Source organism: Cervus canadensis, chromosome 14, assembly GCF_019320065.1.
Source record: "Cervus canadensis isolate Bull #8, Minnesota chromosome 14, ASM1932006v1, whole genome shotgun sequence".
Lineage (NCBI taxonomy): Eukaryota > Metazoa > Chordata > Mammalia > Artiodactyla > Cervidae > Cervus > Cervus canadensis.
Window position 1 is genome coordinate 33089033 of NC_057399.1, and position 27675 is coordinate 33116707.

A 27675-nucleotide genomic window follows, 5' to 3' on the forward strand; every position below is an offset into this window, starting at 1 on the left:
GTTGGACCTGGTGGTCCAGAGGTTGAGAATCTGCTTTCCAGTGCGGGGAATGTGGATTTGCTCCCGACTGGAGAAGATCCCACGTGCCATGAGGCAACTAAGCCCGTGTACTGCGAATATAGAGCCGGCTCTCTGCAGCTGCTGAGCCTGCGCCCTCCTGAGCCCTTGTGCCACAGCTAGAGAAGGGCTGCGCATTGCAGTGAAGACCCAGTGCAGCCAAATAAATAAATTAACCTTTTTAAAAAATGCAAATGATGGAAAAGAAAATAGTGCAGGAAAAAAAAACACTTTGGGGAGATAATAATAATCAACTTTAAACAGGTATTGCCTAATTTTAAAAAATTGATGGTATAAGAAAAAAGGGGAAATTGGTGAGAAAGTTCCTGGAATTGAGAATTATGATAGCAGAAATTTTAAATTCAGTAAAAGCATTGGAAGAAACATTTGTGGGACCCTGTTAGGATGTAGAACAGTGGCAGAAGAAATGCCTTTTCAGACAACTTTATCATACTCTTTTTTGGAGGGACAAGCATTCATTCAAGTGTCACAATAAAATAGAAACATTTCAGACTTGAGAGTTCTAAGTTTACTTCTCATGCACCTTTCCAGGAAGCCCCAAGAATATGTGAACCGAGGAAGATACGGGATCTATAAAATAAAGGATTCACCATAGGAAAGAAGCAAAGAAATCATAAGGATGATGACAAAGTAAATATCATATTTGATAGCTATGCATTAGACTTAGGCAGTAGGCCATTGGGCATAAAGAGTGGTGACCCCAGAGGCAGGGGCAGGGGGTGGAAATGGTAAGTTCTGTAACAGGTTTGACCAAATAGAAGATTATATTGAGAGTTGTTTTGTCAGAGCTGTTAAGGAATATGAGACAATTAGGTATAAGTTTAAAGGAAATCAAGCAAATAGAGGCATGTGGTAAAATTAACTTCAAGAAGATTAGCAAGTTATATAAGGAAAGAAATTTAATTACTGGACACTACTTGACCCAGAAGTGAAACATATTTATATAATCATCATAATGAAAACATTTGGTATAATTACATTGGGAGGATGGGGGAAAAAATGGGTAGATGAGAATAGAAAGTTAATAATGTCTAAAATTAATGATGCTAAAGCAGTGTAAACACATGGTTTAAAAATATGCAAGTAAATAAAAAAAGACAACAGCTCAAAGAATTCAAGCTGGCTGCTTAATTACTGAAAAAAGACTACTTCTGTAGTTTTCTTGGTCATAAGCCTTCTAGCACTGTTTAACTTTTTATCAATATGTGTATGTATTACTTTGAAAAATAACTTTAAAACTAGATGTACGTGGAGAATGTCTCAGGAAATTCATCACAGTGGTTTGTGTGATTAGTCAGGTGTGATTCCTGTAAATTATTGATAATAACTCATAGTGGCCTTCTAAGGGTATCATATCAGTCAGATATACTAATTGAACATGAACATGTTTGGTTAAACATTAGCCAGTTTAGCCATTCAGACATGGAGAAAGAATCAGATATTCCAGCACATGGCAGTAGCTGGATGATAATAAAGCCCCACCAGGCTTCAATATGGGAAATAACTTAAAACTAAAAAAGTATCTGAATAATTTTCTTAGCATCCAGATAATTTTCTCAAAGCTAGGACTCCTAAAAGCTGTTTAATTTGTTAGACTCTTTGTACATAATTTTAGTAATACTGACAAATTGGTTTATAGGATTATAGCTAACAAGATGGAAAGATGATGGAGGCAGACTAACTGTTGCCTTGAGTTAGCTGATAGTAGGAGAGTAGACAGATAGCTATTAAATCCTAGCACAGGCATTGAGAAAGAATGGTCCAATGCCATATGGTTATAAAGATTCCAAAACAGCTTTATAGTCCTTTTGAGGAGTTGTGTGTGACAGCTCAGTTATATTGGCATTGGCCTAGCTGCTCTAGTGCAGCCGTTTAGTGCCAGGGAGTTTTCACATTTTGCCATTTATTACCACTTATTTAGAACATCTCCTAATTGTATCCCTGAATCTGACTTTCTGTCTGATACGCACCTAAAGGATAAAAAGCAAGAGTGAGGAGTGACTAAGGTAAGATGAGGTGACGATTTGGATCACTTCGGATGTGCACTATATGATAGAATGGTACGTTAAGTTCCATAGTTGCCCAACTCAGAAAAAGGCAGTCATTTTAAATAAGTTATCTCTTGGTTCCTCTGAGAATTCACTTTTATCCTGTCATGTGTGTGTGTGTTTGTGTTTTAGTTTCTTTGCTTTTCTCCCTCCACTCCCAACCCCTCCCCAATACAGGTTACATTGGTCAAACACATTAATTTCTAATTGATAGATATTGTCTGCTAAAATGGAATTTAAATATGTTTTTTACTTGAGAACCTAAAGGATGAACACTTGATTTGTACATATGATTGAATTAAATATCTTTCTCTGTAATCCTGTGTATTCTTTTTTTTAGAGGAAGCCCACAAATGAAAGGTACACCCCATTTTAAGGAAGAACAGTGTGCTCCAGCATTAAATTTAGAGATGAGGAAAATACTGGATTTGCAAGCACCCATCATGAGGTACAGTACTTTGGTTATTAAACTTTGCATTTTGTGATGACAATATATAGTGTATGGTTTGTTAATTGCATGAGCAATAAGAAAGTTGATTTTACTTCTTGTCATTGAGGATCATTTCTTTTTAGTCCTAGAAATTCTTGATTAGTCCTTATAAAAAATGTAAAAGCTTACAAGATGGTACATTATTATATATAAATTACAGTAATAAAGCCCACAATTGGGGTACATCAACTATAATTTTATTTATAAATTTTTTTATAAGATCTAGAATTATTCAAATGGTATAGTTGAGTTAGTTGCTTAGTCGTGTCCGACTCTTTGTGATCCCATGACTGCACACGCCAGGCTTCCCTGTCCCGTCAACTCCTGGAGCTTGCTCAAACTCATGTCCATCGAATCAGTGATGCCATTCAATCATATCATTCTCTGTTTTCCCGTTCTCTTCCCGCCTTCAGTCTTTCCCAGCATCAGGGTCTTTTCCAAGGATCATGGTTGGAAAAGGGTTGAACCAGAGTCTTTTCTGGTTCTTCACATCAGATAGCCAAAGTCTTGGAACTTCAGCTTCAGCATCAGTCCTTCCAATGAGTATTCAGAACTGATTTCATTTAGGATGGACTGATTTGCTCTCCCTGCAGTCGAAGGGGCTCTCAAGAGTCTTCTCCAACACCACAGTTCAAAACATCAATTCTTCAGCACTCAACTTTCCTTATGGTCCAACTCTCACATCAGTACATGACTACTGGAAAAACCATAGCCTTGATTATATGGACCTTTGTTGGCAAAGTAATGTCTCTGCTTGTTAATATTCTGACTAGGTTTGTCATAGCTTTTCTTCAAGGAGCAAGCGTCATTTAATTTCATGGTTGTAGTCACCATCTGCAATGATTTTGGAGCCCCCCCTCCCAAAATAAAGTCTGTCACTGTTTCCATTGTTTCCCCATCTATTTGCCATGAATTGATGGGACCGGATGCCATGACCTTAGTTTTCTGAATGTTGAGTTTTAAGCCAACTTTTTCACTCTCTTTCATTTTCACCAAGAGGCTCTTTAGTTCTTCACTTTCTGCCATAAGGGTGGTGTCATCTGCATATCTGAGGTTATTGATACTTCTCCAGCAATCTTGATTCCAGCTTGTGCTTCTTCCAGCCCAGCATTTCTCATGATGTACTCTGCATATAAGTTAAATAAGCAGGGTGACAGTATATAGCCTTTATGTACTCCTTTCCCTATTTGGAACCAGTCTGTTGTACCATGTCTGGTTCTAACTGTTGCTTCTTGACCTGCATACAGATTTCTCAGGGGGCAGGTAAAGTAGTCTGGTATTTCCATCCCTTTAAGAATTTTCCACAATTTGGTGTGACCCACACAGCAAAGGCTTTAGCATAGTTAATAAAGCAGAAGTAGATGTTTTTCTGGAATTCTCTCGCTTTCTCGATGATTCAACATATGTTGGCAATTTGATCTCTGGTTCCTCTGCCTTTTCGGAATCCAGGTTGAGCATCTAGAAGTTCACTGTTCATGTACTGTAGAAACCTGGCTTGGAGAATTTTGAGCATTACTTTGCTAGCATGTGAGATGAGTGCAGTTGTGCAGTAGTTTGAGCATTCTCTGGCATTGCCTTTCTTTGGGATTGGAATGAAAACTGACCTTTTCCAGTCCTGAGGCCACGGCTGAGTTTTCCAAATTTGCTGGCATATTTAGTGCAGCACTTTCACAGCATCATCTTTTAGGATTTGAAATAGCTCAACTGGAATTCCATCACCTCCACTAGTTTTGTTCGTAGTGATGCTTTCTAAGGCCCACTTGACTTCGCATTCCAGGATGTCTGGCTCTAGGTGAGTGATCACACCATCATGATTATCTGGGTCATGAAGATCTTTTTTGTACAGTTCTTCTGTGTATTCTTGCCACCTCTTCTTAATATCTTCTGCTTCTGTTAGGTCCATACCATTTTTGTCCTTTATTGTTCCCATCGTTGCATGAAATGTTCCCTTGATATCTCTAATTTTCTTGAAGAGATCTCTAGTCCTTCCCATTCTGTTGTTTTCCTCTATTTCTTTGCATTGGTCACTTAGGAAGGCTTTCTTATCTCTCAGTGCTATTCTTTGCAACTCTGCATTCAAATGGGTATATCTTTTCTTCTTTGCCTTTCACTTCTGTTTTTTTTTTTTTTCAGCTATTTGTATGGCCTCCTCAGACAACCATTTTGCCTTTTTGCATTTCCTTTTCTTGTGGACGGTTTTGATCACTGCCTCCTGTACAATGTCACAAACCTTTTTCCATAGTTCTTTAGGCACTCTGTCTATCAGAGATGCCTTGAATCTGTTTGTCACTTCCACTGTATAATCGTAAGGGATTTGATTTAGGTCATACCTGAATGGTCTAGTGGTTTTCCCTGCTTTCTTTAATTTCAGTCTGAATTTGGCAATAAAGAGTTCATGATCTGAGCCACAGTCAGCTCCCGGTCTTGTTGTTGCTGACTGTATAGAGCTTCTCCATCTTTGACTGCAAAGAATATACTCAGTCTGAGTTCAGTATTGAGTGTCTGGTGATGTCCATGTGGAGTCGCCTCTTGTTGTTGAAGGGTGTTTGCTGTGACCAGAGCGTCCTCTTGGCAGAACTCTGTTAGCTCTCACCCTGCTTCATTCCGTACCCCAAGGCCAGATTTGCCTGTTACTCCAAGTGTCTCTTGATTTCCTACTTTTGCATTCCAGTCCTCTATAATGAAAAGAACATCTTTTTGGGTGTTAGTTCTAGAAGGTCTTGTAGGTCCTGATAGAAACATTCAACTTCAGCTTCTTCAGCATTACTGGTTGGGGCATAGACTTGGATTACTGTGATATTAAATGGTTTGCCTTGGAAATGAACAGATCATTCTGTCGTTTTTGAGATTGCACTGACTCAAATTGTCTGATTTTTGTTGACTATGAAGGCTACTTCATTTCTTCGTTTCAAATGGTATAACATAGTCTGTATTACTTAAAAAGATATTTCTGCTTTTGTACAACATTGAAGGCACTCTTCCTTGAAAAAACTCCCCAAATATGTTGTTGGATAAAAAAAAAAGAAAGCAATGTATGTTGTATGTAATAATGCTAACATTACTATCCCTCTTTTTAAAGAGAGCTGGTGGTGGTAGAATAGGTCTTGTTCTGAAAGAATACATAAGAAACTGGGCTTGTGAACTGAGAGGCCGGGGGATAGGTTTCGGAAAATATATTGGTCTATATGGATGCAATATGTGAATACATTAAGCTATTGTATATGAATGCAGTACCTATGTTTTTTAAATCCTTCTGATTCACAGTTGTAATGAAAGGCTTCTTTTATTGTTTCTTTTATTAGAATACACTACAGACACTAGAACATATTAAATAGTATTGTGTGCAAGTGGCTGACTGTTGTCTTGCCTTGTTTATTTTATCCTTTTTCACTCTAATTCTTGTCAGAGAAAAAGAATGCCTTTTTGGTGTTTTTATTCACTTTCACATGTGATGAGGGCTACAAAAGTTCAGGTTAACTCTTCGTCTCGGATTTTATTTCAGCATAGAGATTCTGTTTAAGAATGTAACTTGTGTGAGGAATTTTGGATGTCTAGGAACCAAACTGTGCAAGCATGGCTTTCTGCCTCCACCTGGTGGGGGGAACATATACAGTTCATGGAGATAGAATAGAAAAAAGCCTTTAAAAAAAAGAATTCCTGCTATCTTGTACAAGTGTAACTTGTGCTAGTTTTTAACCTACTTATTTAGGTGATTGGAAATCTCTAAGGTTTCTCTCAAAACTTGAGTGAAATGATTGCATTTCAGAACAGTGTTATTATTAGCACCTGTAACATGTACCTCCTGGAAATTTAATTGGAGAATTCCTATATAATTTTGAATTGAGTGAGGAGGTATGAAAATTGGGCTTTAGCCTTCTGTTTTCTCACTGAAAACTGCTGAAAATAAGTCAAATAAAGGTAGGGACAGACTGCTGCTTATAGGCGTAAGATGGCAAGAGTAGTGCCGTCTTTAATTTTTGATTGAAGAAGGAATAGGGTTAAATGTTAAACATCTTTTTCTTGTTATTAATTAAGGGTAGAGTATGTTTAGAAAGTAAAAAGTACTACATTGCTATACTTAAAATGGATAACCAGCAAGGACCTACTGTATAGCACATGGAACTCTGCTCAGTGTTTTGCAGCAGCCTGGATGGGAGAGGGGCTGGCAGGAGAATGGGTACAGTGTATGTATGGCTGAGACTCTTCTCTGTTCATCTGAAGCTGTCACAACATTGTTAACTGGCTATATCCCAGTATAAATTTTTCTTTTTAATTTAAAAAAAGAAAAAAGTACTAGTATAATTTATAATTAAAGCTCTTACTGAATTTCTAACTAATAATAAATACTAGTAAATTTTACACTTTATTCTCTATCTTCCTTCTTCCCAGGCACATAGAAAGCCCCATGTAGTATATATAATGTTTAATATTAATTAGGTAACAAACATATTTACATATTTGAGAATTGGTAATTATGAATTATGTATTTCCTATTAAGAATATTTGACTAATAAGATCCCAAAATCCTATTATTCTCCTTCCAAAATCCTGTTATTCTGCTTCTAAGATCCTTAATTAAATAACAACAGCAATAACAGACACCCCTGTGATATCACACAGCTGTTAGTAAAGCCCATAGAAGTTAGTGATTGGAGAGCCTCTCTCTAAAGGCATAACTTAGAGTATGTTTATATGTATTCTGTGTTTACTTACACCCAGGGTGATTTTCAGTAAAAATCCGTGCGACATACAAAGACATAAGTAAAAAAAAAAAGTGAAAGTAAAAGTCAGTCATGTCCAACTCTTTGCGACCCCATGGACTGTACAGTCCTTGGAATTCTCCAGGGCCAAATACTGGAGTGGGTAGCCATTCCCTTCTCCAGGGGATCTTCCCAGGGATATTGATTATTTGTACAGGATCTTGACATCCCCCAGATGCCCAGAATCAATCCTTTAGTTCTTAAATCTTTGTGAGAACAGGAATCAGTGGTAGGGGAAAACACTTGGGTGACTTGGAACCAGACCTGTTTACTAAACTATGGAAATATTCAGTACTTTAACATCTGACATCAGCTTTTAATTGAAAGTTTGTTTACTTTCAATTAAACAAGAAGGGTCTATCTTTTTGTATAGATTGTTTATCATGTTTGTCTCAGTTATTTTGAAGTCATTGTTAATTGCAGCATCAGGATTTTTTTATGAGTCGGTTTACATTGATGGATTTTTCTCTTAACTCTGGATCATGTTTTCCTATTTATTCAGATGCCTGATCATTTTTGTCACAGCATGGTGAATGATGGTAGAGATTCTGAATTCTGTTAACTTTGTCAAAGGAGTGTTGAGTTTTGTCTGACAAGCAGTTAACTTACCGGAGGTTAACCTTGATCTTGTTCCTAACCATCATATGCAGTGATTTTTCTAGGGAGATAAGAGAAAGGAAGAGAAAGAATGCAATTTGAAATAAACCTAGGCTGACTCCTACTGAATGAAGATCACTGGTAAACCAGTGACTGAAAGTGAAAGTTGCTCACTTGTGTCTGACTCTTTGCAACCCCATGGACTATACAGTCCATGGAATTCTCCAGGCCAGAATACTGGAGTGGGTAGCCTTCTCCAGGGGATCTTCCCAACCCAGGGGTCGAACCCAGGTCTCTCACACTGCAGGCATATTTTTTACCAGCTGAGCCACCAGGGAAGCCCGAGAATACTGGAGTGGGTAACCTATCCTGTCTCCAGCGTATCTCCCGACCTGCATTGCAGGCAGATTCTTTACCACTGAGCTACCAGGGAAGCCCAGTGACTACTCCACTAAATTACTTCTTTTGACATGCAGTTGTCGTTGTTCAGTCGCTAAGTCATGTCCGATTCTTTGTGACCCTGTGAGCTGCAGCCCACCAGGCTTCCTTGTTCATCACTATTTCCCAAAGTTTACTCAAATTCATGTCCATAAAGTCAGTGACGCTGTCTAACCATCTCATTCTCTGCCACCTCCTTCTCCTTTTGCCTTTAGTCTTTCCCAGCATCAGGGTCTTTTCCAGTGAGTCGGCCCTTTGCTTCAGGTGCTTGAAGTATTGGAGCTTCAGCATCAGCCTTTCCAATGACTATTTAGGGTTCATTTCCTTTAGGATTGACTGGTTTGATCTCCTTGCAGTAGCAGGTCTAAAACATAAAGTTTTTATGTTCTTGCCACCACATGCTACACATAAATTTTACCATTAAAATATAAATTTGAAATAAAAGAACATATAATGTTTTAAAAGATGAACTTTCTTTAAACTGGAAATTGTAATTGATTACAAATGCTCTGAAGTTCAAGAGATGGAGCTCAGGAAGGGGACATGTTATTCTGATCTTTTGAAATATTTTTATAGTTGGGAAGAAATTACAGTAAATTGTTAATTATCTGACTATATAGTGGAATAAGTCATTGGCCTCCAAAGAATTGAAGGTTAAAGAAAACATTGAAAAACATTGTTTTCACCATTATGAATTAAAATATTTCTGAAATTTTTAACCTCTTAAGTATGAAAGCTAATTTAATAGTATATAATAGAGTGTATATTAGACATACATTTTTCATTCTTTCTTATGCTCAATTTTTTTTTTATAGCATTTGATACTCTTGAGAGCTTCCCTGGTAGTTCAGACGGTAAAGAGTCTGCTTGCAGTTCAGGAAACCTGTGTTTGATCCCGGGTCAGGAAGATTCCCTGGAGAAGGAAATGGCAACCCACTCCAGTATTCTTGCCTCGGAAATCCTATGGACAGAGGAGCCTGGCGGGCTATAGTCCATGGGGTCGCAAAGAGTCAAACATGATTGAGCGACTGACACTTTGACTTTGACTATTCCCTTGGCTTTCTTAATGCCAGTTTCCATTGGTTTTCTTTCTTTCTTTCTGCCAGTATCTTTGTAGCTTCACTTTTGGATTACTCCTCCCTCTTGACCTTCCTCCCATAAATATTTGGTACCAGATGTAAATAACACTGCCTTCCAGGCTTGGCATTATAGGAGTAAGCAAATTAGGCATTTATTGCCGTGGAAACCATAATTGTTAAAGCTCTTTGCAAGTATCAAAATGCTGAGATCATACTACATAATTTATTTCCAGTACTTAGTTAACTGAGAGGTCTTCTGGAGGGAGAAACTATATTTTCTTCACCTTTGAATCTTCGACAAGCATAGCGCCTGTCACAGAGCCCAAACAATAAATATTTGTTGAATGAATATACAACATGAGATTCTGTGATACCTTACAAATACTGTGGTCTGGAACTGTGTTTTCCACGACAGTAGCCACTAGTCAAGTGAAGTGACTTAAATGTTAATTTTAGGTTAAATAAAACTTAAAATTTAGTGTTTTTGTTACACTTGTTCGGTATTTCAAATGTGCGGTCACCACACATGGCTAATGGCTACTGTGTTCAGTAGTACAGATAACAGAATATCTCCATCACCGATGAAAGTTCTCTTGGACAGGGGTAGAGAATGGGTTCCACTATGCTCCCTGCTGTCATTCTGTCATTAGTTCATTTTCATGGTTTCTCTGCCTCTTTCTTTTCTTGTCAGCTTCACTTATCCTTCCATCTTCTAATCTGTCATTTCAGTGTGTCTAGTTTTTAAACTCAATCTATCAGGTTTGTAATAACAGCAGCTATGGTCTTTTTTCTCCCCCAGAATTTCTGATCTAGATTGAATTATACATAGATAAACTCCTGTATAGTGAAATTGTTGATAAAGGGCAGTTTTAAAAGTGGTTTCATGATCTTTGCTTGAATATTCTCCAGAGCAGTTATATTCATTGCTTTCCCAGTATGCTTTTCTTAAAAGATACCTGATAAATTGCTTATTGCTTCCCTACAGTTTGCAGTCTGTGCTGGAAGATCTCCTGGTTGCTACTTCTGATGGACTTCTTCATCTTATTCACTGGGAAGGAATGACAAATGGGAGGAAAGCTATTAATCTTTGTACAGTACCCTTTTCAGTAGACCTGCAGTCATCCAGAGGTAGTAATACTTTTTACATGAGATAGAACCAGTGTTTAATATTTTATGTAATCTAGTTAGATATTTTCTATGGATGAACATTGATTTTTCTACTTTGGAATTGTGAGTTGAGTGAGTGTGTGTGTGTAGGAAGGAGTAGTTTAACTGTTTAGTGTTGTTAGTTCTTTAAATTTTGACCTTTTAACTGTTCTTACATGGTTTGTAAGCAAAAGTGTAACAATTAATTTACTATATTTATATTCATATTTCAAATACTTATTTTTTCATCAGCAGGTTCATTCCTGGGTTTTGCAGATGTGCACATTAGAGACATGGAATACTGTGCCACACTTGATGGATTTGCTGTTGTGTTTAATGATGGTAAAGTTGGATTTATTACACCAGTGTCAAGTAGATTTACTGCAGAGGTAGGACTTACTTTCAATGTTTGTTTTTCAATTTTGCATTTATTAATTTTAATCTTCATTAAATCCCCCTCCGGTTTTCCTTATTTAAGATTTTAGGAGTGGTTGGTAATTTTTTTTTATCAAAGATACTGGCAGAAAGAAAGAAAGAAAACCAATGGAAACTGGCATTAAGAAAGCCAAGGGAATAGTCAAAGTCAAAGTGTCAGTCGCTCAATCATGTTTGACTCTTTGCGACCCCATGGACTATAGCCCGCCAGGCTCCTCTGTCCATAGGATTTCCGAGGCAAGAATACTGGAGTGGGTTTTTATACTAGTTATACAACTAGTATAAACAGACAAAGAAGTCTTTTGACATGTTAATGAAAAATGATCGTTCCTTTCCTCTTTTCATGCCCAGTGTTCATTCTCAGAGGCAACTACTTTTTACTCCTTTATTGATTATTTTGCTGTTTATCTCCACTATTCTGAGTATTTCCTGTAATTTTTAGTTTTTAGGCTTTGTTTATTGACTTGCTGTTGTGGAAAATGACCATTTACTTCCCTCCTCCCTGGTCCCACAACGTCTATAAGTTCTTCCCATCTTCCCAATATAGATAATGTGATTTTTATTATATTAGTATCTGTTTCATCGTCTTGAAGAAATTTCTCTTGGATCCTTCTGGATGGATTGCTTGCTATGCATACCTTTAACACAGCTGCATGTTGGAGCTGTCCATCATCATCATCCTATGGATTCCCTATATTCCTTTACTCTTAGATCCTTTCAGAGTTAATGGTAAATATTTGATTAGTTAATGTATGAATTTGGTTGTGACAGAGACCCAGAATAAAAATTTAGATTCACTGAAAGCTGTGTGGGGTTTGGTGAGTTTGGTTGACTGTGCTCTTCATACTGTGAGCTAACTGGGTTATTTTTTTCCTCCCCACGCTGTATCCAGTCTTCTCCAAAGACTATGTACTTGGCCGGCCCAGTATTTTGGGGTTTTGAGTTATGAAAGAGTTAGACTAGAGATTCCAAATTCAGGAAGTAAACTCCCACGTATCCCTATTTTCAGTGTTGTTTAGAGACCACTGAGATTTTTGTCGTGTTTTTGTCTAAAGAAAAATTGCAGTTTTCTCTTGGAGTGGAGGCAGAATATTCCTTCGCGGCTTAGAGTGGGAGGTAGCCTAGGCAGACCCAGCTACTGAATAAACAGTCTCTGAACCAATCCTGCTGCTTTTAGTTCAGCTTTTGAGACATTTTACTTCCCAAGCCTTTGGTGTAACCTGTAATGCAAATTTGACTGTTTTTCAAAGTGTTCCTTACTGCTAGTTAAGGACTCTACTCATCCACTTGCTTCCCAGCTTAGTAAATTTTCTGATACTGCCTCCTCTCCCATTCTGTCCTTGCCAACTTACACATTTGGAGTTTTAAGAGTCAGAGAAACTAAATATTCATGTTCAGCCTACTCTCTCTAACTGGAAAGAATTTTAAGTTTTTAAGGGCATATTTTTCTATATGGTATCAGCTTTCTCTGTCTAATTTATTTCATTCAGCGTGATGCTCTCAAGGTCCATCCATATTGTTGCAAAAGGCAAGATTTCATTCTTCCTTATGGCTAAATACAGTTGACCCTTTAACAATATAGATTTGAACTGCACAGGTCCACTGACATCTGGATTTTTTCAATAAATACACACTGTAGTACTCTATAATCTGCAATTGATTGAGTCCACAGATGCAGACCCATGGATGTGGAGGGCCAGCTGTAAAGTTGTGTGTGTATTTTCTACTGTAGGTACCCCTAACCCTCATGTTGTTTGAGTCAACTGTATTCCATTTTGTGTGCTTGTATGTACATATACCAAATTTTCTCTATCCATTCATCCATCAGTGAGCACTTAAGTGTTTCCATATTTTGGCTTTTATAAACAATGCTGCATAGAACATGGAGGTATAGATATCTTTTCAAGTTAGTGTTTTCTTTTCTTGATAAATACCCACATATATATGGATTATATAGTAGTTTTGTTTTTACTTTTTCTGAGGAAGCTCTTCTATAGTGGCTGTACAAATTTACATTGCCATCAGGAATGCACAAGGGTTCCTTTTTCTCCCATTGTCGCAACACTTAATTATTTCTTGTCTTTTTGATAATAGTCGTTCTGACAGGTGTGAGATAACATCTCATTGTGGTTTTGATGTGCGTTTCTCTGATATTAGTGGTATTGAGCATCTTTTCAGGTACTTTTTGGGCATCCCTATTTGTTCTTTAGAGAAATGTCTGTTCAGATCATCTGCCCATTTTTTAAATCAAATTTTTTGCTATTAAATACATGAGTTCTTCATATATTTTGAATATAACCTTTTTTCACATATGTGATCTGCAAATATTTTCTCCCATTCAGTAGACTACCTTTTCATTTTGTTGACATATGTTTGGGATTTAAATTTATTTACTGAAAATAAACATGTTAGAGCTGGAAAGTGATTGAGTCATTTCTGAATATAAGCTTTTGTTAGTATTTGGTTAAAGAAAATTTTCTAGTAATTTAAGGATTTAAATAATGAAAAGTAGATGGACATTAATAAGAAAGTTATAAGTAGAAAATATAAGTTACATGAAAACATTACATATGTATTACTGGTAATTGGGAAATACTCTAATGGTGTATTTATATTAGACATTATTTAATTGCCTTATAAAAACTCCTGTTTGGCATTCTATAGTGGCTGTACAAATTTGCACAGCTGTAAATTTGTACAGCCACTAAGCAGTATACACATTTATATATACATCATATATATATATATATATATATACTATTTATAACTTATAGTATGCACAGTATACACTGTAAAAATACAGTAGACACTTCTATTGAAATGTGTCAGACTATGCCACTCGTCTGCTCAGAACCCTTTAGTAGGACTAGATTTTTAGGACAAAACCTGCTGAGGACAACTAGAAAAGCTGGAGAAAAAATAATTTTTTTAATGTGCTTAGAGGCTTTGGAGAGCTAACAAAACAGTAAGGAATTAAGAGGCTAGGGGAGGCCAGAGGCCCAGTGAGCTAAAATGAGCAATGAGCAAACAAGGCTGTATGCAACAACATGGATGAATCTCACAGAAATATTCAGTGGAAACAGCTAGACACAAAAAAGCACGTGCTGTGATTCTATTTTACATAAAACAGGAGGAAATCTTAAAACCTAGGCAGCTCTGAATTAGAGTTTGTATGAGTGCATGTTTAAGTGTTAGTAGTTTAAAGGAAAAGAAGAAAGTGATTACCATGTAAGTCTGGATATTGGTTACTTTTGTGGTTGGGGTGAGAGTATATTGATCAGGAGTGACACTCTTGGGAGATTTTTGGTACTGGTAATTCCTAGCTGAGTGGTAATTTCACAAGTGTTTCCTTTGTGATATTATGATGATGTACATTTTTGGTTTTGATATTTTTCTTCAATGTATCATAATTCATAATAGAAAGGGTTAAAAAAATTAAAGACTCTCCAAATGACTCCCCATATATGAAATGGAGAAAAAGTCAAAGATCTCATGGTGGCTTTCAAAGCCCTATAAATCTGGCCTGCTATTTCATCCATTACCTCCTTTACTACTTCTTCCCTTATTCCACTCTACTCCAGCCACACAAGTTTCTTTTATCTTTGAACATGCCAAAAATGCTGCTATGACAGGGACTTTCTCTTGCTCCATCTCTTTCAGTACTTTCCTCATGAGGCACCTTCATCATAGGGAAAATAGTTTAATTTTACATCCTTCCCCCATACACTCTCTTCTCCATAATTGCCTTATTTTTTTGGTAGCATTTACCATCTTTCTGTGTAATACTGTACAATTTTTTTAAACTTGTCAGTCTCTTAACAAATGTAAGGCAGGGATACAGCTGAGGATTTTGGTATGTTTGATTATCTGCAGTATCCTCAGTATCTAGAGCAGCATCTGGTGAATAGTGGGTGCCTGGAAGACTTTTATGGTAGGGATGAATGAATGAATTCCAGTGTAGACAGTACTCCAAAGAAATAATGCTCATTGCTATCTTTTGCCATTTTCCATTATCTGAAGTAATGTATAGTTTTATTATTAAAGTAAAATAAATAAAACTCCTACAAAGAAGCACACATTTCATATTTAGATAGTAGATTATATAGTTTATTTAGGAATTTAAAAAAATCTATAGTATTATATTTTGAACAGCTTAATTATATCGGATCATCTAATGTTTACTGTTGTGATAATCCAAAAATAAAATGCTGTATTGTAGTGTGCTAATTTTTGTGCTTACTAAACTAGCAGTCATGGTGACCTTTACCTTAGAATATATGATCTAAGATGCCCTTGATTTGACAAATAAAAACAGACAATAGAATTGAATCTACTCTGTGTCTGTATTCAAAATTAAGTAGCATATAAAGCTTAATAATAATATCATTCAGTCATTGAAGCTTATTTAACTTGTTGAATTCCTGGCATTATATTAAGTGGGTTATATGTACTGAATATATCTACTCCCATTTAATCTTCAAAACACTCTTAAGAGGTAATTTACAGAAAAGAAAACTGAAGCTTGAAAATGTCACAAAGTCATTTTTACAAGTGAGTGGTAGATCTGAGATGTGATGTTAGGATGCCATATACCATGCTGTTAACCATTATACTATAAAGCAAAGGAATAATAGAGAATAGTAAGCAATTGACAAATCATTAGTCACTTCTAAAGAATGTCATTGTAGTTCAGCCCCCAAGTCATGTCCGACTCTTCAAGACCCTATGGATTGCAGCACACCAGGCTTCCTTGTCCCTCACTATCTCCTTGAGTTTGCCCAAGATCATGTCCATTGAATCAGTGATGCCACCCAACCATCTCATCCTCTGTCACCCTCTTCTCCTTCTACTGTCAGTCTTTGCCAGCATCGGGGTCTTTTCCATTGAGTCAGCTGTTTGCATCAAGTAGCCATAGTATTGGAGTTTCAGTTTCAGCACTAGTCCTTCCAAAGAGTATTCAGGGTTGATTTCCTTTAAGATTGACCGGTTTGATCTCCTTGCTTTCCAAGGGTCTTCTCCAGCACCACAATTCAAAGCATCAGTTCTTCAGCACTCTGCCTTCTTTATTGTCCAGCTCTCACATTGGTACATGACTACTGGAAAGACCATAGCCTTAACTATAGGGACCTTTGTTGGCATAGTGATGTCTTTGCTTTTTAACATATTGACTAGGTTTGTCATGGCTTTCCTACCAAGGAGCAATCATCTTCTAATTTCACAGCTGCAGTCACCATCTGCAGTGATTTTTAGAGCCCAAGAAGAGGAAATCTGCGACTGCTTCCACCTTTTCCCCTTCTATTTGCCATGAAGTGTTGGGACTAGATGCCATGATCTTAGTTTTTTTTAATATTGAGTTTTAAGCTGGCTTTTTCACTCTACTCCTTCACCTTCATCAAGAGGCTGTTTAGTTTCTCTTTGCTTTCTGCCATTAGAGTGGTGTCATCTGCATCTCTGAGATTGTTGATATTTCTTCCGACAATCTTGATTCCAGCTTGTAATTCATCCAGCCTGGCATTTCGCATGCTGTGCTCTGTGTATGAGTTAAACAAACAGGGTGGCAATAAACAGCCTTGTCGTACCCCTTTCTCTATCCTGAACCATTCAGTTATTCCGTACAGGGTTCTAACTGTTACTTCCTGACCCGCATACAGGTTTCTCAAGAGACAAGGTAGACCAAATAAAATTGACTAATTCCCATTGGTTGGGAAGGTTAAACACTATGTGCTAAGTGGGAAGAAGAATAATAGTGAGCAAGTTAGATGCAGTTTCTACCATCAAGAGGTTTACTTTTTAATAGGAAAATTGTCTTCAATTAATTTGAATTTAGAGATCAGATATCCATCTTTTAGTGTTTTATAAATGAATTAGCACTGGACTGAGCTCATCTGGAAATACTTATTAAACCAGTTAATGAAATTGAGATTTTAAGGGGAAAAATCCAGATGGTAGTCCTGATGGGATGTTTTCCTATCCAGACGAAACCATATAAAGAACCATATGAAACCTTATGACATTATGTTTACTGAAGGGGAATTATGTTAATTGAAGTATATTTGGAGAACACATTTTAAATCTTAACTATTTTTCTTAATTTTAGCAGCTTCATGGAGTTTGGCCACAAGATGTTGTTGATGGAACTTGTGTAGCAGTAAATAACAAGTATCGACTGATGGCATTTGGTTGTGCGAGGTAATTATTGCCTGTATTTTAAGACTTCCTGCCAAAAGTAATTTTTTTAAAAAACATAAGATGTTCTTATTAACACACTTAGGAACTTTGTTGTGCCTTTCATAATTTGTGAATCAACCTTAATATAAAACATAAAAGTATTTTAATTGAAGCAAACAAATACAAAGGGCAGATTTTGGAGATTGGGTGTTTTAATTTGTGAGCTTTTTTCAGTGGTAGGAAATTGAGTCACAAGTGAAGGTTAAATCAGTTAAGATTTAGGTTCTTTATTGTTTTAAATAACATCAGGAGGAGGGTTTATTTATCTTCGGCTGTGCTGGGTCTTCAGTTGCTGTGCAGGATTTTCCCTAGTTGTGGTGAGTGGGGGCCACTGGACTTCTCACTGCAGATGGCTTCTCTGGTGTGGAGCACAGGCTCTATGGGCATGGCCCATAGAGTTTCAATAGCTGTGGCGCATGGCCTTGGCTCCTGAGCTCTAGAGTTATGGCACATGGGCTTAGTTGCTCTGTAGCATGTGGAAGCCTCGCGGACCAGAGATCAAACCTGTGTCTCCTGCAGGTGGATTCTTTACCTCTGAGCCACCAGGGAAGCCCCTAAATCCTTTCTCTTTAAGACATCAGTGTTGACTTGCCTTTGAATTAGTGAGTATGCCTTAGTTAACAAGCAAATTTAAAGCTCATTTGTAAAATCATTTTCTTGCCTTGATTCAAATAATGCAGATTTTCAAAGTAAAATTGAATACCAATTCATTTTTAAAATAGCCTTATAGAAGATTCAGATTTTTCTATCTCTTCCTCGGTCATTTTGGCAAGTTATATTTTTCTAGGAATTGGTTTCTTTTATACACACTGTCAAATTTATTAATAGAAGTTATAATACCCTTTGTAATTTTCATATTGTAAAATAAAAAATGGGGAAGTGTGTAATCAAGATAGTCACAGTTTTACAAATAATTATAATACAAGCATCCATCTTTTCACAACTTGGTCAAGAAATAGAACATTGCTAGCCAATATAAATTTTATCACTCCTACTTCCTAATCATGACTCCCAGTCCCTTCCTAACTCATTTTCTCTTACCTAGACACACAATCTTTAATCAGATGCATGGGTAAATTAATGATAAATCCTCAATAAGATCTAAAACTCATTCATATTCAGACTAACCTAATTACCACCAAATTTCCTTAATATCTCTTTTTCTTTAGTCAGAATCATTCAAAATTCATGAATTATATTTGGTTATCATTTCTCTTTAGTTACCTTTTACCTATAAAAATTCTTAGATTAGTACAAAAGTAATTGCAGTTTCGGATGATGAATTTTAAATCATTATAACTAGGCTCACACACATCTGTATTAATCAAAATGGGAACCATTACAACCAACACATTTTTGCCAGTGAGAAATAAGTTTATTTCGTGGTGTAAAAATCTGTGCTTCAGAATTTGACAAACACTTGGAAAGCATTTTCTGTGTCCTGCTGGTTGTGGAAACATTTTCCCTGCAAAAAGTTGAGCTGCTTGAAGAAGTAGTCGGTTGCGGAGAGGTCAGATGAATGGATGAGGCAAAACTTAGTAGCCCAATTCATTCATCTTTTGAAGCATTGATTGTGTGACACGTGGAAGAATTGGGCACATCCCATTGACCAGTGCTGGCAGCAGGCATTGCAGTTTTCAGTGCATCTCATTGATTTGCTGTGCATACTTCTCAGATGTAATGATTTTGCTGGGATTTGGAAAGCTGTAGTGGATCAGATCACCAAACAGTGACCATTACTATTTTTTTGGTGCAAGCTTGGCTTTGGGAAGTGCTTTGGAGCTTCTCAATTCAACCACTGAGCTGGTCATCACCAGTTGTTGTGTAAAATCCACTTTTTGTCACATGTCACAATATGATCTAGAAATAGTTCATTGTTGCATAGAATAAGAGAAGATGACACTTCAGAACAGTGACTTTTTGATTTGTGGTCAGCTGGCAACCCACTCCAGTATTCTTGCCTGGAGAATCCCATGGATGGAGGAGCCTGGTGGACTATAGTCCACGGGGTCGCAAAGAGTCGGACACGACTGAGCGACTTCACTCACTTCACTTATGAGGCACTCACTTGAGCTTTTTCATCTTTCCAGTTTGCTTCAAATGCCGAAAACAGTCGATGTTGAGTTCTTCAGCAACTTCTAGTTACAGGAGGATCAGCTTCGATGATCCTCTCAGTTGGTTGTTGTCAAATTCTGACGGCTGGCCACTGCACTTCTCCTGTTCAGGGCTGTCATCTCGTTTGCAACACTAATTGAACCACCACTGCTCTGTATGTTCATTAGCAGTTTCTGGGCCAAATGTGTTGTTGATGTTACTAGTTATCCCTGCTGCTTTATGACCCATTTTGAACTTAAATAAGAAAATCCCTCGAATTTGTTTTTTGTCTAACATCATTTCCCTAGTCTAAAATAAATATAAACAGCAAGTAATAAGTCATTTGCAAAAAAAACATAAAGCGAGAAATGCCCATTAGAATGATGTATAACGTAACCACATTTATTTAAGAATATATTCCAGTATCAAACAGCAAAGTTCAGCAGTGCAAAACCTCAGTTACTTTTGTACCAACCTGTAATAACTTTGTTGTTTTTATGACATTCACTTTTTTTTTTAAGTGTCTAGGTCAATTGTTTACAAATATCCTACATTCTAAAGTGTCTTGTTATGTTTTCTCATAATGGCATTTAATTACTTTCTGTAACACCTGTTTGAACCTTGAAGGTGGTTCTTATTGAGCCATTACAGTCAAATGAGTAGGAAGCTCACAGACAGGAGCAGTGGTGGGTGTGTACTTCTACATCATCTACATTCAGGGCTAGCACCCAGGGATCTAGCAAGGCCAGATTGGAATCCAGGCTTTCAACCCTTCTTCCAGGATGAAAATGGAATCTTGGCCTTCAGCCTTTTAGTCCTGTCAGTTTTCATGAGTTGGGTCAAAATCAGCCCTTTTTACGGCATGATCGTGGGTTGGGATGAAAGTCTTGTGATTATAGCTACGTGACATATCAGACTAGTGGCTTCTAGCCTTGATCTCTCAGCACTTACCAGGATGAATTACCTTGAACAATTAATCTGTAGCTGGTGTCCTTAGAGTTCTCTAGAAAGTCACCTTTCTTTTAGGATACCAGTTTAAAACCTTATTCTTACCCTTGTATTTAAGGTTTGATTAGATTCTAGTTAAACATTTTTGTCGTAGGTGATGTTTTGTACTTCCTACGGCGGCATGAAGCAATAACATCAAGCTGTCTCAATATTGATGACCTAAATTTGATTACTTATAGTGATAATAGCTGTATGTATCTTTATTATAAAAGTTTTTTTGCTTTGAGATAAGTGAGTAGTTTTTTAATTAAAAAAATACTTTAATGATGGGCTTATGAGAAATGGAAAGAAAAGAATATAGGCACTATAAATACTTAAATTGTCAGTCTTTTGTAACTATTGACATAACATCTATTTCTTATATTAGAGATATCTGGATTCCTCACTGACTTGTTAGAGCTCAGCAACCCAGAGTTAGCACTTGACAATTTTAGATGCAAAGCAAAAACAGTACCTGCTAGACATTTAGTACTGTTTCTCCTCAAGGTATCTAATTGGGCAGGTGGTCTGGATAGATATATGTTCCAGGCATTTGTCTTCTGACAGGTTGGAATAACAGATCAGATTTTCTCTCCTACCTGAAATAGTCAAGAAAATGGACAAAAAGATGAAACAGATATTTCGAATTCAAGACATAGGACATCAGGCAACAAAGGACAGTGATCCCTGAGAGATGAGAATCTAAATTAAAAAAAAACAAAACAAAAAACTCTTCAACTGGCCCAGTTTTAATTTCTTTGAGAGAGTTTCCAGCACATGGATGGGGAGACAGGGCCTGGCAGATTCCCTGGACTGAGTGTGTGCAAATGAAAATCTGGGAGACCAAAGCAGCAGGGGATCCCAGACCAGACACCAGAAAGGGGAGAGTGGCACAGAGAGAGAACTCCAAAAAGCTATAAAGGGTTTCTTTTGAGTATTAAATTGAAATATGGAAGATAAAAGACCCAAATCAAATATTACAGAAGAAAAGATTAATATACTTGAAGAACATAGCAAGAGAAATGATACAAAATGAAACAGAAAAAAAAAGGAATTTAAAAACAGAGCGTCAGGGAGCTGTGGGATAGCTTTAAGCGGCCTGTTATTGCAAGTTTTATTTAGTCCCATTCTGATCCCTGTGAAGAGTTAGGCCTGGCTGGAAACCGATCAGAGATGCTGTGAGGAGACCATCTGATTTCTCCTACCTTGAAGGAGTACACATTACGGTCAGAACATTCTCATATGCTTGGTGTCATCCTAGTGTGTGCAGAAGCAACCTTGGATTTAAATCATTTTAAAAACAACATTGATGTTAAATTTTGATCTGAGAATAGCCATGTAAGCAGAAATGGTGTTTTTTATGATTATTATAGTTCAATTTTGAAATGTAGCTTAGATGTAATATACAAACTCTGTTTTGGTTTCTGGTCCTTTGTAAGTGTAACCCTTGTAAAAAAATTTTTTCAACAGAATCATAACTCATACCATAGATATAAGAGTATATATAATGTATACATACAAAAAATAATATAAAATGAAAAATAGCATATTACCAGTATTAAACTGATGAAGCCTCTGCTTCCTCCTCTTCTTTCATAGTCCTCTTTTTCTACCAGGGCAGTTACTAACCTGGAACTTGTGTGCACTAGCTCTTTGTTGTATTTTTACCACAAATGTATTTCACTACTATGTTTTGGATGTTTTTCACGGTATAGAAATGAAATTATACTATTTATATAGATACATAGATAGATGGGTGGGTAGAGAGACATACTGTCCATTTTAAGGTATAGGAAAAAAATTCATTTTCAGTACTATATGGTATACTATTATGTGGATATACCACAGTTTCTCTTCCCTTTCTCATTGCTGGACATGTGGATGGTTGGCATTTCTTTGCACTTAGAGTCTTATAATGAACATTTTGTGTGTCACAAAGACAAGGATATTTCTGGGGTATATCTATAGGTGAAATCACTAGACTATAGAATATGAATTTGTTTCAGGTTATGAGATGACTTTAAATTATTTACAAAATGGTTGTGTTCTAGTTTACAATCCTATCAGTAGAACATATTTCCATAGTCATGTTTTTTATATTTGTATTTGTCTTTTTACACTGAAAGTCTTTTTGGTTTTCACAGTGGTTCTGTACAGGTTTATACAATAGATAACACCACTGGAGCCATGCAGCTGTCTCATAAACTAGAGTTAACAGCAAAACAGTATCCTGGTGAGTCCTCTTCTTTTTTTCTCCCCCCCCCCCCTTCTTCTTAATTACAGACAATATGTGTAGTGAGTTTTGATTTGAATTAGATGATGAATGCCAAAGGCCAAGTATTATTAAAACGTGTAGCAACAATTCTCTCTGACTCAAGGATTTCTACTAGAGGCTCCTGGGAGACCTCTTTTAATCTCTTCCATTTAGTTTTCTTTATCTTCACTTTAGTTGTAGCCCCTATGTTACTTGTCTGGGCTTTGCTTTAGACGCTTTCCTAATTTCATTGCCTCTGTTGTTTTATGCCTTCATTTCCATTTAGTCATTCAACAATTATTGAGTACATACTGTAGGCCAGACATTATTCTAAATGCTGGTACACAGTAGTGAACAAAACAGAAACTCTCTCTTGGCACTCCCTTTGTGACTCTTAAGTGAATTCTGTCCACTGGAATAAGTGTAAAATCTGTTATTATTGGAAATGTTTTTGACTGAAACTAACAGAAAACCCAACTTACTATCCCTTAAACATTTATCCTCTATAATGGCAAGAAATCCAAAGGCAGGCTGCTGTTGGCATCCATTTGGCCTTTTCTTCCATGGTCACAGGTTAACCTAAGGCCCAAGCGTCACTTCCTGAGTCAAGAAGAAAGGAGGAAAGAAAGCGTATATGTTTTCTGATCAGGAAGCAGAAACTAGATTGAAATGAGTTCTTGCAGACAGGATATCTGTTTCTTCCAGTCACCTGGGAAAACTACATTAGTCTGGAAGCCTTTGCATTATATTCTCTGTTTGAGATTTTTTTTCTTTTTTGAATCCTACAAGTTACACAGATGATAGATGAGCCTGAGGACTGGCTTGTGGTTGCAGATTCTCACAGGAGCTTCTTTATTTTCCATTCAATACCATGGGCAAAAACCGGAAAGTGCTCCTTGCTATTTTTTTCACCTTCTATGTGGTAGAGTTTATTTCTCACTCTCCCGTGAACATGGAATTGTATTCTCAGGATTACATGGGTATCTTCTATTCCCCGTCTTGGCCAAGCTCTGAGCTTTATGTTCTGTTCCGCATATGCTGAGAGTCGTCATAGATGAAAGTCAGGTCTCTAGGTTTTGGCAGAAAAATGCAGAGCAACAGCAGTTTGTACACTCACTTACCTCCCAGTGTTTTTTAATATTTTGAAATATTTAAGTATTCTGTTTAACATTTTACTTATTGCAGTGTGGAGAGTCATTCCAGCTATCAAATTTGCTATATTGCCAGAAATAGAAATTAGTTTCTTAAATTTTTATCACTCTTATTGCATAGCTTTTAAAGATTGCATTTTTTTTTTCTTATTTCCTAAAGAGTTTTTGCTGCAGCTGGCAAGAACAGGGTGCTGTGTATTTTGATTGTATTTTCTAGCCCTTTTATCTGTTTCTTTTTTATCCATACTGTTGATATGATGTCTAGTACAATAGCTACCAGCCACATGTTGTCACTTAAATGAAACCAAAAGAAAATCAAAACGTTTCTCAGTTGCCTCAGTTTAGTCTCTCAGTCGTGTCTGACTCTTTGCAACCCTGTGGACTGCAGCACACCAGGCTTCCCAGTCCATCACCAACTCCCGGAGATTGCTCAAGCTCATATCCATCGAGTCGGCGGTGCCATCCAGCCATCTCATCTTCCATCTTCCCCTTCTCCTCCTGCCTTCAATCTTTCCCAGCATCAGAGTCTTTTCCAGTGAATCATTTCTTCGCATCAGGTGACCCAAATATTGGAGCTTCAGCTTCAGCATCAGTCCTTCCAATGAATATTCCAGACTGATTTCCTTTAGGATTGACTGGTTTGGCCTCCTTGCAGTCCAAGGGGCTCTCAAGAGTCTTCTCCAACACCACAGATCAAAAATATCAATTCTTCAGCGCTCATGTTTCTTTATGGTCCAACCCTCACATCCATACATGACTACTGGAAAAACCATAGCTTTGACTAGACGGACCTTTGTCAGCAAAGTAATGTTTATGCTTTTTAATATGCTGTCTAGGTTGATCATAGCTTTTCTTCCAAAGAGCAATCGTCCTTTAATTTCATGGCTGCAGTCACCATCTGCAGAGATTTTGGAGCCCAAGAAAATGAAGTCTGTCACTATTTCCAGTTTCCCATTTATTTGCCATGAAGTGATGTGACTGGATACCATGATCTTCATTTTTTGAATGTTGAGTTTTAAGCCAGCTTTTTCACTTTCCTCTTTCACTTTCATCAAGAAGCTCTTTAGTTCTTCTTCATTTTCTGCCATGAGGATGGTGTCATCCTCATGAGGATGGCATTCCAAGGTTATTTTATTTCTCCCAGCAGTGTTGATTTCAGCTTGTGCCTCATCTAGCCCAGCATCTTGCATGATTTTCTTCATATAAGTTAAATAAGTAGGGTAGCAATATGCAGCCTTGATGTACTTCTTTCTCAGTTTGGAACCAGTCCATTGTTCCATGGCTGGTTCTGACTGTTGCTTCTTGACCTGCATACACATTTCTCAGGAGGCAGGTAAGGTGGTCTGGTATTCCCATCTCTTTAAGAATTTTCCACAGTTTGTTATGATCCACATAGGCAAAGGCTTTAATCAGTAAAGCAGTATATGTTTTTCTGGAACTCTTGTTTTTTTCTGTGATCCAACGGATGTTGGCAGTTTGATCTCTCGTTCTTCTGCCTTTTCGAAATCCAGCTTGAACATCTGGATGTTCTTGGTTCACGTACTATTGAAGCCTCACTGGGAGAATTTTGAGCATGACTTTGCTAGCCTGTGAGATGAGTACAATTGTACAGTAGCTTGGCATTGCCTTTCTTTGGGATTGGAATGAAAACTGACCTTTTCCAGTCCTGTGGCCACTTCTGAGTTTCCCAAATTTGCTGGCATATTGAGTGTAACACTTTAACAGCATCATCTTTTAGGATTTGAAATAGCTCAACTGGAATTCCATCACCTCCACTAGCTTTGTTCGTAGTGATGCTTCTTAAGGCCCACTTGACTTCACATTCCAGGATATCTTGGCGAGTGATCACATCATCATGGTTATCTGGGTCATGAAGATCTTTTGTGTATTCTTGCCACCTCTTCTTAATATCTTCTGCTTCTATTAGGTCAATACCATTTCTGTCCTTAATTGTGCCCCTCATTGCATGAAATGTTCCCTTGGTAGCTCTGATTTTCTTAAAGAGATCTCTAGTCTTTCCCATTTTATAGTTTTCCTCTTTCTTTGCATTGATCACTGAGGAAGGCTTTCTTATCTCTTGGTGCTATTTTTTGGAACTCTGCATTCAGATGGTTATATCTGTCCTTTTCTCCTTTGCCTTTTGCTTCTCTTCTTTTCACAGCTATCTGTAAGACCCCCTCAGACAACCATTTTGCCTTTTTGCTTTTTTTTTCCTTGGGGATGATCTTGATCACTGCCTCCTGTACAGTGTTACAAACCTCCATCTGTAGTTCTTCAGGCACTCCATCTGTCAGATCTAATCCCTTGAATCTATTTGTCACTTCCACTGTATAATTGTAAGGGATTTGATTTAGATCATACCTGAATGGCTTAGTGGTTTTTCTTACTTTCTTCAATTTAAGTCAATTTGGCCATAAGGCGTTCATGATCTGAGCTACAGTCAGCTCCAGGTCTTGTTTTTGCTGACTGTATAGAGCTTCTCCATCTTTGGCTGCAAAGAATATAATCAGTCTGTTTTTGGTATTGGCTATCTCATGATGTCCATGTGTAGAGTTGTCTCTTGTGTTGTTGGAAGAGGGTGTTTGCTGTGACCAGTGCGTTCTCTTGGCAAAACTCTATTAGCCTTTGCCCTGCTTCATTCTGTACACCAAGGTCAAACTTGCCTGTTACTCCAGGTATCTCTTTGACTTCCTACTTTTGCATTCCAGCCCCCTATGATGAAAAGGACATCTTTTTTTTTTTTTTGGTGTTAGTTCTAGAAGGTCTTGTAGGTCATCATAGAACCGTTCAGCTTCACCTTCTTTGGGATTAGTGATTGGGGCACAGATTTGGATTACTATGAAATCTCAGTTGCCTCTTTACACCTAAATGTTAAATAGCCTGATGTAGCTTAGTGGCTGTCTGTTAGACCAAGCAAATGTAGAATGTTTATATCATTTCAGGAAGTACTGCTGATCCCTTCTGTTGATCGTTTGACAACACTGTACTGAATTTTTCAGGTTGTTTCCTTTTCTCAGGTTCTTGGAATGCCAGTTCTCCCTTTAGTTATCTGCTAACTCCCTCTCTTGTGGTCTTTGTTATGGGAGAGGGCTGCCCTTTTGGATTATGTAACTTTTGGCTATAAAGCTGCTTAAAATGTTGGGAGACTCGTGTTGTCCTGCCTCTTGAACAGACATAAGCGTCTACGTTTTCTTCTGGCTTCACTGGCTGATTTTTACAGGTGGCAGCAGATCAGGAGTCCTTACATGATCATCAGTTTCCATTCTGATTCTCAGACTCATGTTGCTCTGAAACCCCTTTTTTTGTCTTTGTATAAGGATGTGAGACCCCCAACTCCCTAGTCACAGCTAGGTCCCATTCCAACCTTCTGTCCCTATATTTCCAACTGTTTTCATCTCATCACTTCCACTCTTCACACCTGGGGTGCCTTAATTCAAACACTAACCGGTCTCACTTTTGGTTTTTTTCTTTTGGCTCCTGGAGATCGTCCTTTCTGTCTTGCAAATTCAAACTTTGCAAATTCTGTCTTTGCTGTTCAAACTTGTAACAGCAAGTTTGGGGATTATTTTTATATTTTTCTCATTATGCAAATTATCACAATCTAAGTTTATGGTAGGTTACCAGCTAGATAATTTTCTGTATTCCTGCCACTTGAAAATTAGGTTAAACATCATTGCTATTTTATTGTACATCTCTGTACCTAGATTTTTTTAACATGTGTACAATGCTTGGAAAATATGTACATATGTGTGTATGTAGATATAGATACAGATATTACATATATTTACTTGGGATAATAGGAATACTATTTATAAGCTAAAACACTAGCAGCTTTTTGTGATAGTAAATATACATCTAAACCTTATTTTTTTTCTTGCACGTGGAATTAC

At 37.3% G+C, this 27675-nt stretch overlaps 1 protein-coding gene across 4 annotated transcripts in view; it reads left to right on the plus strand.

Annotated features, from left to right (window-relative positions):
• RIC1 (RIC1 homolog, RAB6A GEF complex partner 1) overlaps window positions 1-27675 on the plus strand; it is a 143954-nt gene that overhangs the window by 77022 nt on the left and 39257 nt on the right. Inside the window, exons 2-7 of one of the 4 annotated variants that reach the window (XM_043487206.1) lie at window positions 610-708; window positions 2467-2574; window positions 10476-10618; window positions 10889-11025; window positions 17169-17260; window positions 22525-22613. In XM_043487206.1, coding sequence (XP_043343141.1) covers window positions 698-708; window positions 2467-2574; window positions 10476-10618; window positions 10889-11025; window positions 17169-17260; window positions 22525-22613 — 580 coding nt within the window. In that variant the 5' untranslated portion in view covers window positions 610-697. The remainder of the gene's footprint in view (window positions 1-609; window positions 709-2466; window positions 2575-10475; window positions 10619-10888; window positions 11026-17168; window positions 17261-22524; window positions 22614-27675) is intronic. The other 3 variants (XM_043487202.1, XM_043487205.1, XM_043487204.1) reach the window with 3 other exon arrangements.